Source organism: Pan paniscus, chromosome 4 (genome assembly GCF_029289425.2).
Source record: "Pan paniscus chromosome 4, NHGRI_mPanPan1-v2.0_pri, whole genome shotgun sequence".
Taxonomy (NCBI): domain Eukaryota; kingdom Metazoa; phylum Chordata; class Mammalia; order Primates; family Hominidae; genus Pan; species Pan paniscus.
The window spans coordinates 69,065,750-69,093,239 of NC_073253.2; the positions used below are offsets into that span (position 1 = coordinate 69,065,750).

The window sequence follows — 27,490 nt, forward strand, 5'->3', positions numbered from 1 at the left end:
ATTGACTTCACCGCCACACCCCTTCTCTCCTCCTTTTCTCCTCTTGCTTCCTCTGAGATGCTGTAGAAACATCTCAGATCCACAGGGACTTGCTACAGGTAAAAATACAAGGGAGAGAAGTGTGGAGTGATTTTCACCACATTATACAAGTAAATGCAGGAAACAGAAATTTCATTTTCACTGGAATATAGGTATGACTGACCTCTTTTTTGGGTAAAGTTGTGCTCACAGAATATGGTTTTGGTAAACCTGCCATCAATAGGAGGATAACGTTTTATTTCCTTCGGGCAAGCTCCTACTTAAACATGAAAATTTTCTTAAGCAGATTATTTGGAAAAGATAACTCAATAACAGCAACATTTGGGCCTATTTTTTTCCTAAGAAATATCCTGAAATAACCTTTTAAGAACCGAGACTGAAAGCTCAACTTCCCCCAGACACAAGTTCCTGTTTCCAGAATTGTATTGGTCCTCCTCTGTCCCCTCCTCTGCCAGCAAGTGCATTAGGGTAGTGATGTCATATTTGTATTCATCATTATCCCCACTGTTGCCTCTTCGAGGGCAGGGAGGGTAGCACAGTGAAAGGAATACATATAATGGGATTCAATAAAGGCTGAAATGAGACAAATTTCTAATCTAAGTTTTTGCCAGTTTCTTGTTCTTCACAGTATGAGAAACTTGCTCATACTTACAATCTATTCTTTTACTTGAAGATTTACAACACCCTTCTCTAGTGTCTCCAGGTCACTCATGTGTGTTTAATTATGTTATTCTTTCCTAGCTTGATGTGGTTCTTGGTCTCTAGCTTTCCTTCCTTTGAGTGACTGACAAACTAACTCACTCTTTCATTGACAAACTAAAAGCAATTCCAACAGCAATGAAAACAGGTCATACAAATTAAAATGTCACATAAGATTCAGGAGGCGGGCATGAACGGCCATCTCCCACAAGACCTGGTCTCATCACTGAATGCTCAGGACCTAAAAACTGACTCTACAATGAACTTGACTTCCTGTTCCATGGCAAGTGTAAGGCATGAGTTTTTGTTAATCATTCTTATTAAGAAAGATTAATCTAATCTGTCTAATTGGTTCCTACAAGAATTCAACACAATAAAATATAATAAATAGAAAAAAAAGACACTGGGCACATATTTCTTCAAACTCCAGAGAGTATTTCAAGATTGCAGTTAGAGTATTCTGCATAGCCCATGGAGCATACTAGGTTCTCAACTTTAGGTGGAGTCACTTTCTATATGATAATGGAATTGTTACATTTAGTCATTACAGTAAATAAAGAAGTATTGATGATAAAAAAAAAAGTTATTTTATTTAACCAAGCTTGAAAAGTGGTTTTGATAGCATCTTAAAATCAGGTGGGATAAAAAAAAGTTATAATATGGAAGGGCCAGGCTGAGGAGTAAGTTAAATTCAGTTCTAAATTGAATAAGGCACAGCTAGGTAGATATCTATTTTTAAGAAACTTTATCTGATAACAATTTATCTATATTATACTATTTGGACATTCAAGGTACTGAGGTAGAAACTGTGGAAATTGTGAGGCATAGGATCTAGATTCTACTCTAAAAAATCTTGAGTTATAAGCTACTTTAAAAAAAACAATAAACTAGCAGTATAAGACAAAATATAAAAAGCAAACTTGCGGGAAGAGTCACAGAGCTCTTTACTGGTCAGAAGCAGAAAAGATTTCTTCTCATAGCAAAAACCTACAAATTACCTAGGAAGTTTAAATAATTCTACCTAACTTAAGCTAAAGTTTCTAGGAGTCCATCTATCCTCTGCCTTGTGTTTCAGTTCCTACTTCCATCCTCAAACCCAATCTTACTCCCTTGCCCCTCTTGCTGCACAAACCATATCTCCTCTTCCAATTTTACCATCCAGAAGTTAGTGGATAACAGAGTTAAAAAAAATCCTATCTGAGACTAAATTTGCAGCCTAGTATAGAAGGTGTGTGTCACAGAATCTGAGACAGCACATGGAGATTAGCATATGGGAAGTTCATTAGGGAGTGTTCCCACGACCGATACCTGTGGGAAGGGAGAAGGAAGCACTATCGGACAGAGGGAGAACGTGGGCTGTGGTGTGTTCAAATGGAGACCCCAGCCAACCACGTGGGAAGCTCCACATTTAACGGATAATCCTTAAGAGTTGCCTCAAGCTGGGTCAAGAGGCCCAGGCTGTTACATGCTCAAGGCAACCTAGTCAGTAGAGCAACCTCACCTGAGAAAAGGAAGTAACCTTGGGGGTGGTTAGCTCTCTTCAGCCAAGCAATCATGAAATGTAACAGAGAGCACTCCATAACCAGGGGAATAAATTTTTCAATGCTGGAAGGAAGATCGGTGTGGCAATAGCCAGCTTCCACCTCAGTTACACATTTTTTCCATTTAAGTTTTCCAAAATCAGTTGGCATTTTTAGAGTTGTCCTTTCTCACTGTATGTACATACTCAATATGTCTCCTGATTAATATTATACTAGTCAATTGTAAGTTAAGAAAATTACTGTAACTTTGTAGATGATAAAGACCAAAAGGATTGGAGATTTAGGACAGAGCCACGAGGAAAATCCATGTTTCAGGGTTGGGTAGTGAAAAAAAGTCACAGATGCATCTGAGAAAGAGCATAAAAGAGGGAGAAAGAAAACAAGGTGAAGTTGTCTAGCAGAGATTGTTCACTGAGCACCAACGTGCTTACTTTTCTTTCTAGGCTGTATTTCCCAGCCTCCCAGGCAGTTAGGTATTGCTATACGATTGAATCCTAACTAATGGAATGAGAGCAATAGTGATAAACGCCACTCTCAAAGCTGATACGTAAGATCTTCCCATAACAATTTCTCTCTTCTCCATCAAGTCAGTTCATGTCAGCCTCCAAAAGAAGCCAGAAAACTTCCCCATCCCCTCGGGAAAAACACTATTGGACTTAACATGAGTGAGAAATTAACTTTATGTTAAGCCACCAAGTGCAGCCACCTTCACGTACACAATGTTAAATCACAGAAACCAACAGAAGAGACTGTTTCAAAAAGGAGTATTCAGCAATGTCAAAAGTCTGCTTAGAAGTCAAACAACTACTGAAAAGGGTCTCTTACACTTAGCATGGTCCTGCATGTATCAATATTTAACTTGGAGGTTTCCTCTTCTGCAACTAAAGATTTTAGGATAAACCTAAACATTTCTACAATCTTGATGGTAGTGATTGTTTTAAGGCTCTTTCTGCACTCATAAATTAATTTGACTATCCTGACAAACTTTGGGTATAGGCTGTTTACAATATCATTTTTCAGTCAAACAAGACCTCTGAGATTGGTTGCACAACTGGATTTTGATTTGTTGACTTGGGCCTCAGTCTTCAACTGACTAAGTAGATTATTTGACTCTCTTAATTTGTATTAAGAAACAAATACTGTCTAATCAGAAAAAAACTTGGGATCTATAGTAACTAATCAATCAATGGCTTTTTTTGCCTGGCTGCAACAACTATACCTATTGTAAATTCTCTGGATTTTCTAAATCAGTGATTTAAACCCAAATTTTACACACACAAAATTTTAGTGTGTGTAAAAGCCATAAGAACCTTGTAAAAAATGTTGAGGTAGGCCGAGCCTAGTGGCTCATGCCTGTAATCCCAGGTGTGAGGATTACTTTGGGAGGCCGAGGCAGGCAGATCACAAGGTCAGGAGATCAAGACCATCCTGGCTAACACGGTGAAACCCCAGCTCTACTAAAAATACAAAAAATTAGCCGGGCATGGTGGCATGCGCCTGTAGTCCCAGCTACTTGGGAGGCTGAGGCAAGAGAATTGCTTGAACTCGGGAGGCGGAAGGCAGAAGTTGCAGTGAGCCGAGATCACACTACTGCATTCCAGCCTGGGTGACAGAGTGAGACTCCGTTTAAAAAAAAAAAAAAAAAACAGTTCAGATCTAGACCCCCACATCCAAATATTGTAGTTTAGTAAATAGGACTGTGGTTTAAGAATTTATGTTTTTTAACAAGCACTTCAGGTGATTCTGATAGACATAATTCTTAGCCTACATTTTGCTAAACACTAATCTGTAACTACTGGGATGCCTTAAAGTCCAAATTTCTTCTCAAAAGAAGAGTGTAGCTAACCCTCAGGTTCTTGGCAGTATAACTAACACTCAGGTACTTGGCACCAAATGGAAAATTTAAAAATAAATCAAAAAAGCATTTCGTTACAAAGAATGGAAGGGGGAATTGTAAAATACAATGTCATACTTTTCTTTCTTTATAAATTTACATGCATTATTTTCCTATTTTTATACATTCTCATTTCATTATGAAATGTCAAATAAAATGGTAATTCAATGATGGAATTTTCTCTTTCCAGAGTCCCAGAATACAATCAGAGTGATATGGTAAACTCTTGTCATTCTTTGTTGCATTATGAACTCATTATGGAAACAAGAATGGTTTTCAATAATCTTCAGATTCACAGAAAGGCAGCTGAGGATAATATGACCTACCACATTCTGCTTGCTGGTGTCTGAAGCTTGTACCATAGACAGCTCACACACAATGCTTATTTACCATTAAAATTTTATTTACTCACATTAAGTCAATTTCTGAAAGAATTTCTTTATAAGCAGCAATTTCTCATGTAAAGAAGTAATCAAGTGAGCCTTTTAGAAGCTTATATACCAGAGATTTATAGGGTCTCCATATTCCATGTCTGGCCTGACTTTGTGCTTAGCCAATCTCAGTAGGTAATCTAACTTAGGAGTTAAAAAGGAAGGAAGAAAGGGAGGGAGGAAAGGGAGATGCAGTTAATAAACTCTAAGTTACCATAATAACCAGTTTTAGAGATATGAATGTGTGCAATCACTGTAGTTCATCACATATAGCATTACTTCATATGGAATATCTACTGACAACTTGATGAAAAGTTTGAAAAGATGAATATGTGCCTCACTGAGTTAAAAACGAAACGGCTTGTGCATTTAAACACATGTGGCAAAGCTTAAAAACCAGTTTTCATCAAATGAGGTTGTATGCTACCTTCTACATAGCCTCATTCTGATGAAACCTTATTTCCCAGCAAACTCACCATTTAAGAGAGCCCTCCCATGGGCATAACTTAAAGAATAGCACCTCCTTCTCCTACCCATCCAGATTCATATTCTTTTAAAACATTCATCCTTTTGCTGTTCATTTATTCTCCCTTGCCTTATTTTGTCCATTTGTAAAAAAGAAGATAGTAATAGAACCAACCTCATTAAATTGTTCTGAGGATTAAATAGGTTAATGTATATAAAATATTTTGAAAAACATCTGGCATTTAGTAAGGGTTAAGCAAATGTTTAAGAAAAATTCTCGGCACAGGTGTTTCTGCCATATCACTATATATACGTGCATTCTCACATTTTTCAAAATCATACATTAAACATAATAGGGTTCATGGAGAAAAACAGTGTTAGAAACAGATCCCTCAAAACCTACAGCACTTTTTGGCCAGGGCACTAACAAAAGCAGTAACAATCCTAAAGCGAACACTAGCAGAGTTAAATCTCCACTTGCCTTTGCCCTAGAACCTGAATCAGTTTACCCTCCGGTGTCTAAAGCTTTCTTCTTGGAAATGGAGGGCTTTAAAAACAGTTGCTTTAATACAAGCCAGTTACATCCAAAATAAAAATATGATTCAGGAATGTATTTTGTTGTTGTTGTCATTTTGTTTTAACACAGGGAAATGTCTTTCCAGGTTCTAATCTTCACTTACGCTACCCTCAGATAGTTTAGCACAGTGGCCAGCATAGCAGTTCTTAAGGCCATTAACCAGCTGCTATCTTGGACTAAACAGAAGACATTTTGAGATTTTTTCAACTTTTTTTTTTTAAGATCTGCAAATGTCATTACAGTTTTATTTTATTTAACTGTGAGAAAACTTACCCTTGATCATGTCAAATGATGGACATACTGGGAAAAATCATGTTTGGTTCAATTTGTCTGCCCTGTTGTGCTACATAATTCCCCTGATTACCAATGCATGTGAGTTAACTTTCATTTTAAAATACTTGTTGTAGCAAAGCAGACTGTAGTTGTAATTTTTAAAATCCAGAGGATTTCAGAATTGTGGCTTGATAAACAGTATCTTACAGGTTCAATTCCCTCCAAATGGTCTTTTTCAAAAGTGAGTAACTTTTGACTACCCAGTTATTAAAGGCTAACAAACCCTGATGAGTTAGAAGTTTGGAATACTGTGTACACTGGTGCACCCTGGTGGTAAGCAAAGGGCAGTCAGACTCCAGGTACTCGGCTAATATATCAACTAGGGAAAGCAGCTCTGTGGTTTCAAGTGCCATTATATCTCAGCCAGTAATAAACATATAAAACTCAACTCTGATCTTCCTCAGAGGACATTCTTTTGTTGTTGTTGTTTTCCTTCCTTTGGTCATTGCTCATTGCTTGATTTTTTTCCCCCTTTTCTAATTTCTTCTTCTAAACGGTATTGGAAAAGAAGTAAAGATTTCTACTGTTGCTCTAAAGTCAAGAACTGTTTTTCTCAAAGATTTTAGGCCTTGGATCCTTTGAAGGGTGGACGTGATATGACAACAGGCAGCAGGTCTCAAGCAGCTTTTGGACCCCCTTAAAGATACCTGCTGCTCCCATGGATTACTTGTTACACCCTTTCTTCCTGCTCTTCTGTATCACCAGAAAAAAGAGAATCCAAGGACAGCTGTGGATAAGGCATCAACAGCTATCCCATCAACAAGGAAATTCTTATTATATTTTAGGCATTTGTTCCACTAGATACACCACCATAGCCTACATTAAGCACCCTCCAGAACCACAGTCTGAAGATCCCAAGGGTAAGAAAATCACAATGCAAAACCTAGCTTACTTCACTCCAGCTTTTCACAGCCTCATGCTACACTATTTTCTTTAAAAAAGTGAAGTTTTCTGAGGTCCCGTGTCCAATATTTCAATGTATGAACACTACTTAGAGTAAAGTGAGGACTTGCTGAGTTTTATTGGATTGTTTTTGTTTTTTGTTTTTAAATTAGAGATGAAATCTCACTATGTTGCCCAGGCTGGTCTTGAACTCCTGGCCTCAAGTAAGCCATTACACCCAGCCCTTGCTGAGTTTTAAGTAGATTAAGTCAATGGAACATTACCAGCATTAGCTGTGATCATTGATAAAAGAGAAAGCAACACATCTCAGAAGAATGGAGAGCTCAAATCATTCCTCAAAATACGAGGACTTGAGTGGAAGAAAGGGAAAGCCAGCCCATCATAACATAATTAGAGAAAGGTGGCCCATTTGAATGTGCTTTGAATTTCCTCATCCTTGCAGCCATTCCCCATCACCTTAGTCAATAGGAAATCATCAGTATACATTATACTTTATTTGCCTTATTTCATAGACACTCCATGTAGACTCAGACTCCTAATGATAGTGTCTAGATTCTGACATCAGGTTACCTGAGAAGCACTCTTTCTGAAGTCAGAAGTAACTGTCAGAGCCAATGGATGAAACCAAGTCCCCATCTGGCTGATGTCTCTGCTACCTTTGGCCTGACTGTATAATCTCACACCCTTCTCCCAGATATGATCTTCTTCTCATGGATCTATTAATGGCTCTGTCTCACTCTAATGTTTACTGTGATCACATGGTCCTTCATTTCTGCCTTTCTCAGCATGTCAGTTCCATTTTCCTATCCACAGACTCAGCAAGTCTATAGCGCTTCTGCTGCCCACTTGCTTGTGGTCCTGGCTTGCCATGACACCAGAACTGACGTCATGCCTACATAACCATTTAATTAAGCATACTATGTGACCAGGTACAGTCATTGACCTTATCTAGTAAGACAAATGCCCGAGCAGGAGAAACTGCTTGGTCACATTCAAGCCAAAAGATGAACTAGCTGCAGGCCAGGTCTAATCAGTTGGAGGTGGTGGTGGGCATGCTACCCACTTAGTAGGCCCTGTAGGGAGCACTGGGTAAACATTAATTGACTGTCAGCTCATGGCATGCATTCTTCACTCTTTGCCCTCAGCCTACAACTGCTGTAGCCCATTATTTATCTCTTATTATTCCCCTGCCCTCCTGTCAATTCTTTGCTATATTCACAATGGAAGTTTTGCCATTTTTGCCTTACTTTTTCATGCTTTTACAGATGTCATTCTCTCTGCCTGAAATGTCTCTATTGTTTTTTGTCTGCAAAATTTATCTTGCAAGACCCAACTTTACCTTCTGTGGGATAACTTCCCCTACTGTTGTAGGCACTAAGTTCTCATTCACCTTTGCACTTACTTCAATTTTATACTTATTGTACCCTGTGGACACTGTGTATTAATATATTTTTCTTCTGTAATAGAATTCACATTCTTTGATGTACATGACTATCTCTTAGTAATCATACCCTTTTTTTCAGTGCCTAGGACTGTATCAGGAATGCAGGCATTCAATAAAGATTTCCTGAAAGAATCCATACATAAGTGAGTTAGGAGTTTAAAATGAAAATGGAAATATTAAATAAAGGATAAGGAAAAGGGGAAGAAAGGCACTGAAACAGCTTACATACAACAGTCATTCTTTCAGGATTCTTTTGGCCAAATAAATGCCTGTACTAAGACAAATTTTTACTGCTTCAATTGGCTTCTCTGTAAAAGGTAGGGCACATTTATGGGGAAAGAAATTGATACTGTAGCTTATGCACCATAAATCACATTACAATTAACTTCCTTTCTATAAAATAAAGAAGCTAGCTATAGCTTTTCTTAATGCTGATATCCTGGACATATTCTTAACATAGCAAAGCTTGAAATTAGCATTATTAAATCTTTCTAACTTGTATTTATTTGGGATAAGAGTAGGCGGTCAGCAAAATTTTACTTACAGAAAATTAGAATTATTTTCTAATTTCCTAATATAGAAAAATAGAAAAGTAAAATTATATACTTGTTCAATAAAGAAGTGTTCCAGTTATTTATTGTTTCATAATAAACTACCCCAAAACTAAGTAATCTAGAACAATAATCTTTTATTATATCTCAATATTTTATCTGACTTTAATTCAAGCGGGACTCAGCTGTATAATTCTTCTGCTCCTTGAGGCATTGACTGTGGTCACTTTGCGATATTTAGCTAGATGAGCTGTTCTGGAGGGTTTGAGGCAGCTTTCTTCGCATTCCAGGAGCCAGGGTGGGGGTGGCTGGAAGTTTGGGCTAAGATGGGCCTCTCTCTCTCTCCGTATAGTCTAAGTACCTCTTCAGCACTGAAGGTGAACTTTATATATGGTGGCTCTGGCCTCCAAGAGACCAAGGTGAAAGCTGTTATACTCCCAAAGGTCAGGACCAGACCTGATATAGTGTCAGTACTCTAATGGTTAAAGCAGTGGCAGGGTGGGATTCAAGGATGTGGCGGAATAAGCTTCATCTCTTGGTGAGGGAATAGCACATAATACAGGCACAGGAGAAAGAAAGGCAGCCATCTTGGGATGGCTACCACAGAGATATAACTTTATTACTTTTAAGAAGATAAGAGTAATTTGATTCATGTTTCAATCAATCAATCAATAGTTACTAAATGTTTTTTGTGCGCTTTACTCTCTGCTCAGTTCTGCCTTGAAGTCCTCAGAAGGCCTGTTTTTATAAGTAAATGTTATTACCGATGATACATTTTAGAAAACATCACAATTTAGCCTTAAGAAGAAATCAGCTGTCTCTGCATTGGGTATCAGAAGAGGGAGAAGTTTTATTCTAGCTATGTGTGAAACTTTGAGTAGTTTAGCAGATATTTTCAAGTTTCTGTTTATCTGCAAAATTTACTCAACTAATTTTTATTTAGTAAACACTCTATATCTTTACTGGTATAAGCACTGATGATACAAAGAAACATAGACTATTTATGTCCTCAAAAGCTTTCAAGGAAGGGACACATTCACAAATAATCATGATATACAGTGATGTGTGGAACACTGAAGGTTTCTTTCATATCTAAAGTGATGTGACTCTATGAGTTTTAATTAGCTCATAAATAATTCATATTTAAATGAGTGTCTTTGAAGAACTTATTAATATTTTCTTAAGAATTTAAAATATGCATCTGTACAATTTGTTTATATATTACTTTGACCATGTTTTAATCTGTTCATAAAGAGTCATAAAACTCTGGAACTGAAAGTGACTAGGAAGATAAGATATTCAACCCTTTTTTTTATGGACAAGGAATCTGGGACAAAAAGAGGCTAAGGGACTTGTTTACTTCACAGGGCAGGCCAGGCCAGCATGTTCTGCATCTCACAGATCTGCCTGCCTATGAAGACATTTTGGTACAGCATCTCTTTGCCCGCTGAGGTGCTAAAACCCAGAGCCTTGTAAGTATTATTGTACTTGGTTTATCTTCTCCAAAATTCCTGTGCTATTTTAATGAAGAGAACATCTTAATCTCTCTCCTTCACAAATTTTGAAAATTAGGCTGTGACATGTTGACATATACTTCTTTGGCCATGGAGAAAATTCCCTAACTATATACACGGTAAGCATACCACCACAAATTCTAATTCTATTTGTTCTGTAATTCCTAACTGGAGATTCGCATAGAAAACACAATTGTTCACAAACATAAAAATGTCTTCATTACTCAAACCACAGTATTATCTTTATTTTTTAATGCCCATGACCAACAGGACATGTACTAGAGACATGGTTTCTATGAACCTCTCTTTTCTTTCTCTGAACTTTCAGGGAGAAATACAGATTTCCAAAATATTGGTACTGGGAGGAATCCTTAAATGCCTCTAAATTAATCTCCATGTTTTGCAGATATGGAAGCTGAAGCCAAATGATAGTTTTTTTTTTTTTTCCTAAGGCTCCATAGATAATGACCAGAGCTTAAATCAGAGTTCAGCTTTTTGGTTCCCAGGTAGTTCCCATGTCTGAATGAAAGAGCTTTGCTAGAGCATCCTAAGAAAACTGTATTCTCATTTTGGATGTATGCAAAAATGAGATTAAAGTCATTCTCTTCCAAAGGGAAGGAATGCTAGTATTTTCCATATATCAGGGAACAGCTTCCAATCCCTCTGTGCCTCTTATTTATAAGGACGTTTTATTCTCGAGTGATTCACTTGGTTTACAAAGGTATGCTCTGGATAATAGGTAAACATTCCACTTGTCTTAAAAAAGTAAGACAAAGGGAGTGAGATTTCCATTTTTGCTTCAATAATTTATTGCTGATATCAAAATTGTTTACTCTAAAAATTCCTTGAGCCATTGTTTTCTGCCCACAGATGATTTCCTCATATTTTTCCAAATTAAGGAATTGTTGATATTATATTTTAATAATAAATATTTGTGCAAACCAGATCTTCCTTTAACTTCAGTCAAGACTAGTGTGGACATGCTGTAAACCAAAGCAAAAACTAGTGGGAGACAGCCACTCATTGCAGCAGTTGTGACTACATTTGCACTCAGTGGTTGCATATGTGGTCTTTTTGTTATTTCTCTTTATTTAGGTATAAGAGACCATTACATCTTCCTAAGTCTCCTTCTCTTGTTCATTCTTCTTCCTAAACATTTAACTCTTATCTTACCGTGATCTTTCTGACATTTTCTTTCTTGCAAGTATCAGTACAAATCTATTAAAAGACAGAACAACATTTAGGCACCACAAATGTTTACAGGATAAAAACAAATCATCTAAGAGAAGAAGTAAATATTTCACTTTTATTCTCTATGTATTGATTGATATAGACATAGCTTGACTCTGTGTATTTTGAGTTAGATAGAAAACATTTTATTATTTAAAACATAGGATCCCAGTGAGTAGAGCTGATCTCTTTTGACCTAATCATGAAGAAAACATCTACACGTTTTAAAAAATATCCTGATTCTGACACTTAGACACAAATGCTCTTGGATGAAACCTGGCCATTGGGGCACAAACCCCTGAAGCTCTCACTCACTCTTGTCGGTGAGATTTGCCAAGATTTCCCTCTGTTACTAATGTAGCCTAAAGTCATATCTTTAAGTCAGCTTTTAAAAAATTAAGCAAAAGGCTAGCCTAAAGAACATAGGCAAACAGAGGTCAGACTTATCCTTTCGGCAGGCTGAGAAATCTCCATTTGGTTGTGGAAGCAGGCTTAATGAAAAGATAGCCATTAATTAAATAAACCCGACATTGCAGTTTGGCCAGAGGAAGCAATATAGGCACCAGCACACTAGCCAACTTTTAGACCTTACTAGGACAGAATTACACATGTTCTAATGACTTGTTTTGGTTGAACCTATGATAGGCACTTCCTGAGAAAGAATTTCAGAGTCTGTGCCCCTGAACCATCAATTTCATCCTGCTTTTTGGCTTTATCTAGGAGCCTGAAGTTTACTGTAACATCTTGGTTGCATCCTACTCTTCCACAGTAGCATGAGGAAAGAAAGAACTATCCCAATCTCTAGGTTTTAGGAGATAAATAACATAGAACAGTCTCTTGGCTCTTTCTTTAAATAATTTTTCTTCCTGGCTCCAACTCCAATCCCATCCCCTCAATGCCTGCCCAGGGAAGTCAGGACCACGTCACTCTGGGTCCTGTCTTCTGTCCACTACCCTCTTCAAGGTATACATGGATACTATGAAAAGCTTTGAATGCTGTTCTTTTTCTATTATCTCATCCGTAGCACAGCTGTGATATCTCATTGGACTCTGGCCTAATGGTTTTTATGGAGTCAGATAATTATTCACGGGACTTATCTTCATTGAACACATGCTGGGGAGAAAAATAATAGCAGGATACAGGAAACATTATCTGCTTCAGATTCAAAAATTGGCTTCCAACTATTTGATTCTGGTTCATGTTATGAAAGAGGAATAAATAGTTTGCTTTCTGTTGCTATTAATGCTTTTGCTGAACCCTATCCCATAACTTAACAATCATACATCAGAAAAAGCAGGTATTTCATGCTACTTATGGGTGATGGGAACCATCTATTAATATACTGCATCTGTTGGTCCTTATTGAGACCAATGGCACCTATTTCTGCCATAATATTGAGGGAAGAGAGTATAGTCTATATTTGAGTTAAGTGTTCTGGTTCCAGTGACCTCTATGAAAACATAAGGATGTTACCTAGACGGAGAGACACACACACCAACCTATTGATGCTCCCAAAAAGTACTTTAACAGGTTTTGTTAATACTGGGTAGCCTGAATCTAAAGCCATAAAGAGAAGCAAGATTGTCTGACAGAGGAGGAAACCAGGAAAGATTTCTAAGCAGGTCAGATCTTGTATGTTGTAAAAATAAGGACACTATACACTCAGCAGCTGTCATACATACTCTGAGTACTAAGGCGATGTTTACAGAGAAACAACTGAGAGGTCTAGGAGGAGGGGAACTCTAGGCAAAGTTGAGAGTGATGGTGGTGAGGAGAGATAAGGTAAGACGGGACCAAAAGCAAATCTTGGCTGAAGCATAACCTTGTCTGACCTTGAATTTTGAGGAAATCAAATGACCTTAGGAAGGAGTAGACATTGTTCAAATAAATTACGTGAAATTTGTATTTACAGTTTTTTAAAAAGTCAAATAATCTTAAAAACAGCAAATATATTTCACCCAATCTACCTTAAGTTTTGATTCATCCTTCTCACATGGAACAGTGAACTATCTATCAGCCTATAAACTACCTGCACGTGGTCACTTGTTCTATTGGTCACTGCAAAAACTGCAAATGTTGGGGAACAAATTCCATGAGATGGCCATGGCTTATTTCCAAGTTTGGTCACTTTACACCCTTGTAAATTACATCATGTTTCAATTCAATCCCAAAAACAAAGACAAAAAATTACCCAGTCATATACTTATGTTACAATAGCTTTCTTCCTTAGGTTGTAGTGAAGAAAAGATGAAAACACTTTAGCCAAAATAAAAAAATAAAACTAGTTATTTTACCACCTGATCTATGAGTAAAGAATCAAGTACGTTGAAAATCCCTCCGTTTGAAGGAATGCTTTTCAGATAGTGGGTAAAACTAATTTGTTTTGCAGCCTTCACCTTGTACTGGATATTCAAACGTATTACCTAGTTAATTAAATCTCTTCATAATATGATAATGCTTGTTTGCACACTGACTCCAAACAGCAGTCACGTATGAAGTTTGTCATAACCAAATGGATTACAGAACACAGAAAAGCAAAATTTCTAATAATCTCAATTTTTCTAAATCAAAGAATGCCTCTCCATGTTTTCTAAGAATGGAAACAAAAGAAAAGGTTGAATTTCACCCCAAAATTGGGAAGTCAGTTACACAAGCCCTATCCATACAGATATACACAGTCTTAAAAATGAGACTTTTAAGATATCTTTTGAGTTATCCCAGAAGACACAAACTTCCTGCTCACTATGCCCACCTAGAGGACCTCAAAGAGGAAGAAATAGCGAGATAAAAAGTCCTTTCTATGGAGGTAGGAAGGAGGAAGCAGCATTTACAATAAAAATGCACAATGGTTTCAGGTGTTAAATTCCTCCTTGATCCTCATATCACAATACAAATCTGAGCTTTTGCTCCATTTTAAATTACTTCAGGCAGTGCCTACCATCCTGGAGTGTGACTGTAGCCTTTACAAATTGTTTGCTATAATTTTATCCGTCTTTATTTTATCTTTTTATTTTCCCTCTCCTCCCTGCCCACCTTAATTCTCAATTCCAGTTTTGTAGAACATACTTTAGGAAAAGTGGATTTTGAGAGTAAAGAAGAAAGGAAAGAAGGAAGGAAAGAGACAGAAAAAGAAAGAAAAAGAAGAAAGAAGAAAAAAGAAAAAAGAGAAATAATTTTCTTGCTCACTTATATATATACAGGATATTTTGTTTTGCCAGCAGTTTATCCTCCAAAGGAGTGTGTCTTGCTTATTACATAATTCAGTATATTTTATTCAACAGAATGTTTTTTATTCATTTTCTATGTAATCTAAAAACCTGTCAAAAACATAGAATTTGAAAGTATTTCGAATGCAGAAAAAAATCACCGCATTCTGATGTAGTGACATTGCTATTTAAAAACGAAAATCAATCTCATTAAAAATGAAGTGAAAGATAATAATTTTGGATTGATAAGTGACAATTAAGTTTTAAACTACTGTTTTTATTATTTGAAAATTTTAATTGTAAGATTTGTTTTTAAATATTTGAGATGCAACTCCAATCTTTCTGAATTTGCGATTTTTAAAAATTGAAATAGTTTTTGCAATGTTTAATTTGTGTAAAAAAGCACTAAAAGATAAAAATAAGCAGGAGATGGGGGTAGGAAGATAAAACAGAACAACACAGTTGTGTCTGGATTTGCATTGAGTCTCTGTTGCAATTTCTTTTAAAAAGGAAACTAAAATGTAGAGATTCTCAATCCGGTTTAGCATACATAGGAGTTTCTCCCTAAAATATACCTGTCTCTCTTAATTTTGTATGTCTTCAACATAACATTCATTAAATTTTATTCTGAAACTGAGCCTTAAAAACTGAAATACTTTTAAAGAGAGATGTTTCTAGCTTAAATATTTCATCATATAGTAAGATTCCTGCTGAGAGCTCATAATAAGAAATATGAAACTAGTTACTCGGGACTTGGATTTTGATGTGCTGAAGTATCTGCTGGTATTTCTTCAAGTCATAGATGCATAGTAAGTTTTCTACTTTTTTCTTCTTTTTTTTTAATTGGTGGGCATGCATATGAGGTTGGTGCTTCTTGAAATGGCTGGTTAAAAGATTTCCAGATGAAAGTTTACAAAGGCAGTAGTTCAGTTTTATAGAATATGGTTTTGGGTACATTTGCGATGGTGCTTTTTATAGTATGTGATTGCTGTGTGACAATGTCTTTGTGAAGTCAATGGAGATTTCACATTTGGAAAACAAACCTTTGTGTAGTATCTTGTCATTACTAATTGAAGTGTAATTTTGTCAAATCTAACTTGTTCATGTTTTCATTTTCATTCATTCTGTTTCTCCTTACCCACAGTATCCATCTATAGGACTGGTGTGTTTAAGACTAGAGAAGTTGCAGGGGTTTTTTTGGCTTGTTTTTGTTTTGTTTTTTTTTGAGATGGAGTTTCACTCTTGTTGCCCAGGCTGGAGTGCAATGGCGCCATCTTGGCTTACTACAACCTCCACCTCCCAGGTTCAAGTGATTCTTCTGCCTCAGCCTCCTCAGTAGCTGGAATTTACAGGCATGAGCCACCATGCCCACCTAATTTTTTTTTGTATTTTTAGTAGAGATGGGGTTTCTCCGTGTTGGTCAGGCTGGTCTCGAACTCCCAACCTCAGGTGATACGCCCACCTCGGCCTCCCAAAGTGCTGGGATTACAAGCATGAGCCACTGCGCCGGCAGTTGCAGCATTTTTATTTGTTTGTTTGTTTTGGGGGGGGGTTATTTGTTTGTTTTTACTGAACAATTCTGGATTTACTGAAGAGAAGGGATCTGAAAGCACTAATTACAAGTTTTGATATAACGTGTTTGAAAGTCTGTGCCTCCAATATTTGTAGTATGTCCTTTTTCTGAAGAAAGTTATGTAACTAAGTCACAAAGCTGGCGTGTGTGTGTGTGTGGTGTGTTTGTGTGTGTGTTCAAGTTACCACTTCATTTGCCTAGGCAAATGAAAATTTAAAAAATAATCAACTTGTGTTTTGTACCTTATAATAAGCTTATAGTGGACGAAAAGCAAAATATTCATCTGAATTACTTTTGAGGAAAAAAATTAAACTATAGGAAGCTTTGGCTGCAACTCATGAATAACCTAGAAATCATTATCCATAACTGGATAATAAGTAGATAAATTGAATAAAATAATTCTTTCTCCTCAGAGGTGTTTAGATTTCCAGCTGGGAGTGGTTTGTTCTCTACAGGACATTTGGAAATATGTGGGGACAGCCCAGGCTTTTAGTGGGTTCAGGCCAGACATGCCAAATAATCCTCAATTTCTGTGAGACATTCTGGTTTAAGGAAGAACTGACGCATCATAATGCCAATAGCACCCCTATTGAAAGCTGAAAGCTGACGGTGTCCCTATTCTTAATAGGTACGACATTTGGGAGATATTAGGAAAACATAATGGATAATTTTATTCTTTTTAAGTGCAGCCTCAGGCCAATAAAATGAACTAATTAGGAAACAGAAACCTCTTCCTAAAATTAGAGTTAAGGCCCACTTATAAGCAATTGGTAATTTAAATTCTCAATATTTATGCCAAGGGGTTTATTGATTTTTTTAAGGTGGTAATGTGCTGAAAACAGTTTAAGTCTTGTTGTAGGAAAATAGTGCTATTACCTCAGAAAACAAGAGATCTTTTTTTTTTTTTTTGGTAATTTCAGGGGCTGAAAATTGGGACAACTATGCAGTTTTTAATGGCATTGGATTGACCTGAAAAATAGAATTTAAAATTGAAATTAACATTTGTCAAGAGCCTGGACATCATTGCTTATATTAACAATGGAATAAAATACAAGAGATTCTAGAAACCCATATACATTCACCAAGGAATGCAAAGTAAAATAAGCCACGTATTTAGTTCACACGTTGCCAGCTATTTTTACTCTTTGTTTCCCCATTAAGAAGAACTAAGGTTAGATTTATATCTTTTTTATAATTTCATCAAACATTTGATTTAATCATTTTGAATTTGAATAAGTAAATGTTTTCAAGTACATTAGAGCAAAATCCCCTAAAGGCAACACCAATTTATTACATTCTCTTTTTTAAAGCTTTTAAAATGAAACTTCTCATCTGTGACAGTGACCCACACTCCAGTTCATTATTAGTGAACTTAAAACCCATAAACATGTTAGTTGATCTCACTGTATATGTGATATGGTTTGGTTCTGTGTCCCCACCCAAATCTCACCTTGAATTGTAATCCTCATAATCCCCACATGTCAAGGGTGGGACCAGATGAAGGTAATTGGATCATGGGGTGGGTCCCCAATGCTGTTCTCATGACAATAAGTGAATCTCATGAGATCTGATGCTTCTATAAGTGTCTGGCATTTCCCCTGCTTGCACTCATTCTCTCTCCTGCCACTCTGTGAAGAGTTGCTTTCCACCATGATTGTTAATTTTCCTAAGGTCTCCCCAGCTATGTGATACTGTGATTCAATTAAACCTCTTTTCCTTATAAATTACCCAGTCTCAGGTATTTCTTCATAGCAGCGTGAGAATGGGCTAATACAGTACGTATAGATGTGGTTACTTTCATTCAACAGGTCTTTCCCTCTAAGACCTGTTCAATATAAGTAAATTCTTTGAAGCTTTCAAAAATATTTTTTGGACTCAAACAGCATCAAAACACTTAAATGACTGGGTTCCAAGATCTGACATTTAGAAAAGGGCATGTCTGCCTTCCAGTTTGAAACTTTTTCTGTTAACATATAACCTTCCTATTTTCATTTAAATGTGGTTGTCTCATATTTCAGCTAATAAAATCATTAAACCAAATCATGAAATTACTACAGTGTAGATACTTCAGCCAAAAATAAAAACAAAAAACAATTGAATAAGTGTCAGAATCCTTCTTCACTTCATATAGAATAAAGAAGTTTATAAAATTTGACTTCACAAGTCACCTTTGGATTTTCAGATCTGTACAGCAATGCAATAATAATGACTTTCAAATGTGTTTTATGTTTCCTTCCCTCATAATACATTAACAAGAGCTTTAAGTCAACATTTAGATAATACCAAGACTATGTTATTATAGAATAATAAGAAAAATTAAAGCAATTTAATTTTTGCTTGTGAAGACCATGCCTGGTGGGTTTTTTCTTTGTTGTTGTTTTTAAGTCATAAAAAGTAAAGCTTTATGATTGGGTAGAAAAAAATGAGTTAATTATGTAAAAAGACTTTTTTCTATGTGAAATTTTAAATTTGATTTAAAAAATTTATGCTGATGGTTGTTAAGCTTCTTTCTTTCTTTTAAATAAATAATATCAAATACATACATGTAGGTGGGAACAATCCAGAAAAGCAAGAAAATTTGATAATTAGCCAAAAAAATAAAAAGGGAAATATGTCGGTGGAATCTTCCTAATTCAGCATGAGGGGGCTGGGAGGTAGTATATATGTCAGCCTTAGATGGGAGAATAGACTGTTAACAACAGGGAGGGCAGAGTATGTGCCTACAAAAGCAGGTAGGTGAGTAGATGTGATATAGTTGTTTGTGGCTTTCTATTCCGATGGCTTCTACTTTCATAATGGTAACCCTTCCTTAAAGCTAAAGAAGCCTGAAGCCTACTCCCAAACACTTTATTCATCAAGTGCAATAACCATTCAACCCAGCAGTCCTATTGCTGGGTATGTACCCCCAAAAAATAAGTCATTCTACCAGAAAGATACATGTATTCATATGTTCATCACAGCACTATTCACAATAGCAAGACATGGGATCTATCTAAATGCCCATTAACAGTGTACTGGATAAAGAAAATGTGGTATACATATACCATGGAAAGGTATGCAGCCATGAAAAAATGAAATAATGTCCTTGGCAGCAACATGAATGCAGCTGGAGGTCATTATCCTAAGTGAATTAATGCAGGAACAGAAAACCAAATACTACATGTTTTGATTTATAAGTGGGAGCTAAACATTGCTTACACGTGGACACAAAGATGGGAACAATAGACACCAGGGCCTACTTGAGCAAGGAGGGTGGGAGGAGTGTAAAGGTCAAAAAACTACCTATGCTTACTACCTGGGTGACAAAATCATCTGTACACCGAACCCCCGTGAAATGCAATTTACCGTTGTAACAAACCTGAACATGTAATCCCTGAACCTAAAATAAAAGTTGAAAAATAATAAATAAATAAATAAAACTTGGAAGTACTCTCTGTAGTATTTTTAGTGTAAACAAAGATGAAAGCCTCATCCAAACTGCAGAAAGCCTACCTCATTCAGAAAACAAAACACACTTCACTGGACTTGGGGATGGAAAGTGGGTATGGGAACCTCCCACTGATATTGCACCATGAGGCAATTGTTCCTTTACCCATTTGTAAAATGTGTTCCCTTTTATCAAGGAGCTGGCTGGCCTTCAATCTCTCTAATAAGAGACTCAATCTGCTCGTAAGGTACAGATATTCCAGAAAAAAAGAAGGTTGGCTTGGAATACGGTGCAGTTGGCAACATTATTGAGGTCATTAGAGGCAGGATATCGTAACATAAAACCAGGCAAGCTTTATGCCAGAGAACTTATATCCAACATTGAGAAACCCCTGTGTGATACAAAGATTAGCTGTCATCAAACCACAAAATTCTCTCAGCAGTGGGGCCCTCTGATTTCAGTAACTGAAAAGGTGACGTTAAGGGAAGCTTAGCAGTCTGGGTGGTGCAGTCCAGCCTGAGGCCTGTAGAATCTAAGACTCTTAACCCCAAATTACATCTAACATGACATTTGCTCTCACTGCACAGCAACCTCATGATACTAACTTGTCAAAAGTTGGGAATGTAACCCCATACTTCCTTTCTGTTAGCACATCTCCACTCACAGATGCTTAGACATCTTTTCACAATCATTTTGCCTTACCTGGGAACTACTCCCTCTGTAGAGGCTGAACTATAAAAATAGGCTCTTTACAGTAATATAATCTCTTTATTGGACCACAGGTCAACTCCTGACCAAGCTGGCCACTCATATTCCCTTCTCTGGGAATTAAGAATTGGAACTGCCAATTTGTTTTTACTTTTGACAGACCTATAGCACGTAAATTCAGTTGTGAAACATTGTCTTCCCTTCATAGACTACAAACATCGAAAGCCAATCAGGGCAGGTACAAGAATGCATATTGTAGGCAGAGAGAAGTGGAGATATGTTCAGGCTTCACAGTTTCCTATTTCCTGATTAGAGTCCCTTCCCAAGGCTTGGCTTCATGACTGTCATTGATTCCATAAGACACACTTGTACTACTATATATATTTCCTACAAGTAAGCCCTTGTCTCCGTTACTTGCAGCCCAAAGAGTCCAATTTCCCTTCTACCAAGAATATGAAAGAATGAAAGTGGATCTTGTGTAACCATGTTAAGACTCTTATCTTTTTTTTTTTTTTTTAACGGAATCTCACTCTGTCTCCCAGGCTGGAGTGCAGTGGGACGATCTCAGCTCACTGCGGCCGCCGCCTCCCAGGTTTAAGCAATTCCCATGCCTCAGTCTCCCAAGTAGCTGGGATTACAGGCACCCACCACCATGCCTGCCTAATTTTTGTATTTTTAGTAGAGACAGGGTTTCACCATGTTAGTCAGGCTGGTCTTGAACTCCTGCCTCAAGTGATCTGCCCACCTCGGCCTCCCAAAGTGCTGGAATTACAGAGATGAACCACCATGCCTGGCTAAGACTCTTATCCTTTTTTAAAGTTAATTTCTAGTTGGCCCCTCAAAGCATTTGTTCTCTGGGAAGTTGATGTGGATGACCAGGAATCAGACATGAGCACCTATGCATTATACTCTGGGTCTTCACCAATTTCTTGCAAAATTTAAAGTGACACAATCCCTCTATACCTGTCTACTCATTTGCAGAATTATCTAGGAGACTAAAACGCTTTCACTGAGATCCATAGTAGCAGAAGTCACATAAACTCTTGCAGGACTAGTCACTGTGTGCTTCCTGTAAATCTTGCTTTCTGGATTGCAACTGTTCTTCAGTTAAAATTTTATAAAGATAAAATGTTGTCAATTTGATTAAAGTCTATTCCAACACTGTATTATGATTTCCTTTCTATAGGGATCACTTAACATTTACATTGAGCTGAAATACACAGTGGTAATCTCTGATCTATCAGATAATAATTAGAATAATTGTGAAGGTTCTGTAAAGGGAGTTATCAAGGTTCTCTTCACTCTCCACTTGGTAGCTATATAATGAGGCTGGTGATATAATCTATAAGTAATATTTTAATTAAACCTAAGAAATGGAGGCTATACATGTAGGTACTTCTGTAGAAACTCTATTTTACTAGCTAAGGAGAAGACAAAAATTATAAAACTATTCTTTCTCTTTCTTTTTTTGAGATGGAGTCTTGCTCTGTTGCCCAGGCTGGAGTACAGTGGTGCAGTCTCGGCTCACTGCAAGCTCCACCTCCTGGGTTCACGCCATTCTCCTGCCTCAGCCTCCCAAGTAGTTGGGTCTACAGGCGCCCATCACCACACCCGGCTAATTTAATTTTTTGTATTTTTAGTAGAGATGGGGTTTCACCGTGTTAGCCAGGATGGTCTCGATCTCTTGACCTCGTGATCCGCCCACCTCGGCCTCCCAAAGTGCTGGGATTATAGGTGTGAGCCACCATGCCTGGCCAAAACTATTCTTTCTTTTCTATGTAATAATTGTTTCCTATATATATTGAAGTCAGGAACTTACTTTTATATATAAGTTATTCCTAGAAACATGTACTATTAATAAATAAGGTCAACTGTGTGAAATTTGCCCATATTTGCAACTTTTAAGGTTGGGATCTATACTTAGAGAACTTGGAATGTTATAAAATCCCAAATTACACATTGCCTTTTGGGCATAATTATCAAAATATTTTTTCACTGTTGCATACAATGTATTTTTTACAACTCAAAAACACCTTTAGGAAGCACTATCAATTTAATTACAGCTTTGGAGAAATTACAATAAAAATACCATATTTTTAAAAAACACTTTCTTTATTGTTGATGTTGATATAAACAATAGCACATATTATCCGTACAATTACATTCCACTCTGGATCAAGAAAGCGTAACAAGGACAATCCAAAATAACCTAAAAACAAGCTAAATAAAACAATGGTTTTTCAGCCATTGGACCCTACACTCTATAGAGCAGTGATTCCTGGGAGAGAGAAAACAAATTAGGTGGGTCCTACAATTGCCCTAGTTTACAGCCTTGATAAAAGTTTTTAGGCCTCAAGAAAAGGAGGAAAATCCCAAGTGGAGCCTGGGAGTCTCCCAGAGTTAAGAAAACAGACTTGGGACTGTAAGGATGTACAGCCAACTAGAGTTCACAGGGCAGGGTAACAAAAAGGAGAGAGCTACACAGAGAGAGATTTATGAGATAAAAATTTGGTGAGGGCCCTCCTCCAACCTTTGGGTGAGTATCAGTCAGCTCACAGGTATGAGGAAACCACCTGAGGCCCAGCAAAGAACCACCCAAGAGGTTGGATTACAGGTGAAAACCACAGAGCTCAAACAAGGTTGGAGATGTTTATATTCCTACCAGCCAGAAAGGAAAAATCCCATGCATAACATAAATGGAGAAAAGTATACCAAGGGACTTCATAATCAAATGCTTCAAACAATTACATGTCATTCTTAACATATAATTAGATTTCAATTCAAGCCCATGCCTTCTTCCCCTCTTCAAAAATATTTGAAGAAGTTTATTCTGAGCCAAATATGACTCAAATATGACTGACCATGGCCTGGAACACAGCCTCAAGAAGTCCTTAGAACATGTGCCCAAGGTGGTTGAGTTACAGCTTGGTTTTACACATTTTAAGGAGACAAAAGTTACAGGCAAAGACATAAATCAATAAATATGAGGTATATATTGGTTCAGCCCACTCACATGCCAACGGTGGAGTCAAAGATTTTCTGATTGGCAATTGGTTGAAAAAGTTAAGATAAGGGGGGCTGTGGAAGCCAAGGTTCTTGTTATGTAGATGAAGCCTCCAGGTAGCAAGCTTCAGAAAGAATAGATGGTAAATGTCTCTTATCAGAACTTAAAAGGTATCAAACTCTTAAATTTCCCCTGAATCAGGAAAAGACCTGGAAAAGGAAGGAGACTCTCTACAGAAGGTAAAATTCTACCAAAAGAGATGGCTTTGCAGGGCCATTTCAAAATACATCAAAGAATTACATTTTGAGGTAAAATATTTTTCTTTTCTTCAGGACCTGCTATCTGTCATTAGATGCTATCTATATCAGAATCAGGTTGGAGTTGGGTATCTCACTGCTACAAAGAGTCTGTCTTGTAGGTCTTATGGTCTCTATTTTAATGTTAGTGCTGGTCAGTTTTGCCTCAACTCCAAAGGGAGAGGTATAATGAGGCATAACTGACCTCCCCTCCCAACAAGGCCTGAACTAATTTTTCTTTGAGATCCTCTTGGCCAAGGAGGGGGGCCATCCATGCAGACTGGTGGAAGGCTAAGAATTTAATTTTTGGCTTACATCTTGTTTCCAGAATCTCTACCAGCCAAATGAGGTTAACATATTTCTTTGAATACACAACGCTCATGCTTTCCAATGCTTTAGGAATGTCTATTTATATTAGTTAAAATAGGGCCAAGTTTGAAAGTGAATCACAGAATATTTGCAAACCACCTTTAAATGGTCTTAGGTATCTGAATTTGCATATTACCTTAACAAATCTGTGTACACACATGTGGCCCAAGCATCTAGAAAAGATAGCCACGCTATAAAATCTTTTGCCATAAGGTTTACTTAGGATGTGGATTTAGCTTCTTGCCTCTCTCCTTGAGTTTCATGCATTTACAGCCCCTTTATTTCCCAACCTTATCTTTTCCCTTAGCAGAGACTTTACTTGCTTTTTGCTTCATGTTTCTAACCACAGATAAAATTTGCATTTCCCATATACCCAGCCTTGATGCAGAGACTCCAGCACAGTAAAATCCCTGAACTACCTAGTATCCCAGAATGAAAGGAAGGCACACGCAGCCTAGTCTGTCCTACATTGCAGCTTCAAGAAGAGCATTTGCAAAAATATATTTTGTATTTGCCTAGCGTTTGTCATTGTTTTAGCTCTCTAGCATCAGAACCCTTTTCTTAACTTGGGAGAAACTTCTTAGTGTAAGCATAAAGCTGAAAATTCGAAGACCTAGGTCCTTGACCTAAGATTCAGCTGTTCCAAACTTTTCTTCTAGGGCAAGGGACACAAAGAGGAGGATATCAGGAAGAATTCCCTTTGGTCATGACTACAGGGTTGGTGGCAACAAGATCAAGTTTTCAAGGACAATATGCCTGCCACACTAATAACAGCAATAGCATTCAATGTCTAGTGCCAGTGGTGCCAGTGATCCAACCTATTGCATCTAGTACTTGGTAGAAAAAAATATATATATATATATGGTTCTGGGATGATTTGGGGTACAATTTCAGGCTGCCCCTATCCAGATTTTTCAGCCTGCTTGTTGTTTATTTGGACTACTCAACCTTTTCTTAAATAAGTTCCTTTTGGCCTGAATCAGCTGTTGTCAATTTATTTAAGAACTTGCATGTAAACCTGATTCAATGCATAATAACTAAAATACTTATGCCAGAGGCAGGAGAATAATATGTAAGATGAACCTAGAGTTTCAATTCAAAACTCAGAGATTCTAAATTTGATTATAGTTCTCTGCACTCAAGATGGGTGATTTGTGGCCAGTAATAAATCATCTCTGAGCTTCAAGGTCTTCAGATATAAAGTAGAGAAAATAATCTGATCGAACGATTGACAAAAAAAGTAATGTGTCAAATTATTTTCTTTATACCAAATTAAGATCTTGAAAGGCTTTAAACATACAATCTTTACACATTACACTAAAATTATTTCTGGGAAGGTGACATCTCTTTCCTACTAAATAATAAACCACTATATTAGTCAGCTTCTGAGGTAGCAAGAAACAACTACACAATCTCAGTGGCTTACAATAGCAAATATTTGTTCCTTGCTCACAAGTCTGAAGGTTTACTGTGGCTTACCTGGGCTCACCTGGGGTCATCTGGGCTCAAGCTTGGGTATACTCTATGTGATCTCATTCTGGGTCCCAGCTAGAGGACCAGTGGCTCTCGGGGGCCACTTTATATAGTGTGTATAGTGGATAATAGGAATGCAAGAAGCCAAATCAAACTCTGCCAGGACATTTAAATCCTGCTCAGATATGATGTACTTCAGGTCAGTTCACATTCCATTGACTAGGCCCAACATGAACGGGACAGAGAAGATAGAGACAATAACTTTCATTTTTTTCATCCCAGGGTCTAAAATATAACTGGGTACAAATTAAGTTTAAAGGACATTTGTGGAGTGGAATCATTAATTCTAGGACCACAGGTAGACAACAGCTCTAAAAACGTTCTTAGAAATCATCTAACCCATGCCGGTAATTTTAAAGGATGGAAAGCTGAGACCCACAAGGTTATGTGACATATGCAAATTCCGCAGAGTTTGATGCCACTATTGGGTAACATAACTTCAAGTTTCTCCTCAAGCCTAGGGTGAGAGTGGAGGTGGAATTTTCCATTCTGGAATATATAGTCTAGTCTGTTAAATAGGGTGTGACGCTGAAAAGCCAGAGCCACATATTAAATTCCCCCGATACCATTAACTATGGATAATTTGTCCCTAGTTAAAAGCTGTTGACCACAAGGTGGGAAGGAATTGACTCTGTGCATGCAGCTGAAAAAGTCCAAATCTAAACCCACCTAAAGAATTTGGAGCATATAATTATCTCCATTTAAGAAGATAGTACATTATTTATGAAAAGCTGTCCATCCATGTTTTCCTTTCTTCTTTCTTTTTCTTTTTTTAAACATGACTCTTTGAAACACATTTTTGTCAGTTTTCTTATGAGTACTCCTGTAAGTTAGTCGTTCTGTCCATAGTATGGATTAGATCTGAAATGAGCCTATTTGCTCTGAGAACTCAAAGTTAATGAGGAATAATCAATATCTATGGCTTTATTCAGTTCTGACTCCTGGCTTTCAGATAAAATACACTTTTTACCCACATGTAGAATTTCAGCTCATCAGCAAGGGAGAGCTCAAATAAAGCCGAAGGTATGATAGATTGAGCTGTGAAAACAATTTAGCCAATATTCAAAACACATCTGGCTAATCCCTAACATTAATTTCTCTTATGCTTTGCTGAAGGTTATAGCAGAAAGATTATGGATGAAAGAAAATCTCCTCTGTGGCTCTCAAAATTAGAGCTTTAAAATTAAAGTTGATTTACTACATCAAAGTAAAGTAGAGGTTGGATATCTATAGGAGCAAATACAAATATAATAGTTCTACTATCATTTTCAGTATTTACAAGCATTTAAATTGTTATTATTTTAACTATTGGGAAAAAAAGAAATACTCAGGTATTATTGTTATGTTTTTAAAAACTTGAACTGACTTTTTTTTAATGTAATTTCAACTTGTATTTTAGATTCAGGGAAAGCATGTGCAGTTTTGTTACCTGGGTAAGGGGTACCATTGATCCCCTCACCCAAGTACTGAGCATGGTACCAATAGTTAGTTTTTCAACCCTTGTCCTGTTACTTCTGTCTCCCTTCTAGTAGTCCCCAGTGTCTATTGTTTCCATCTTTATGTACATAAGTACCCAATGATTAGCTACTACTTAGAAGTGAGAATATACAGTATTCAGTTTTCTATTTCTGCATTAAACTTCTTAGAATAATGACCTCTAGCTGTATCTATGTTGCTGAAAAGAACATGATTTTGTTCTTTTTTATGACTATATAGTATTCCACAGTGTATATATACCAATCCACCATTGATG

At 37.0% G+C, this 27,490-nt stretch overlaps 1 protein-coding gene across 1 annotated transcript in view; it reads left to right on the forward strand.

Annotated features, from left to right (window-relative positions):
* The first annotated feature begins 10,257 nt into the window (after positions 1-10,257).
* C6 (complement C6) overlaps positions 10,258-27,490 on the forward strand; it is a 121,122-nt gene continuing 103,889 nt past the window's right edge. The window contains exon 1 of the mRNA XM_003810976.5: positions 10,258-15,636. Within this exon, the coding sequence (XP_003811024.4) occupies positions 15,630-15,636 (7 nt within the window). The 5' untranslated portion in view covers positions 10,258-15,629. The remainder of the gene's footprint in view (positions 15,637-27,490) is intronic.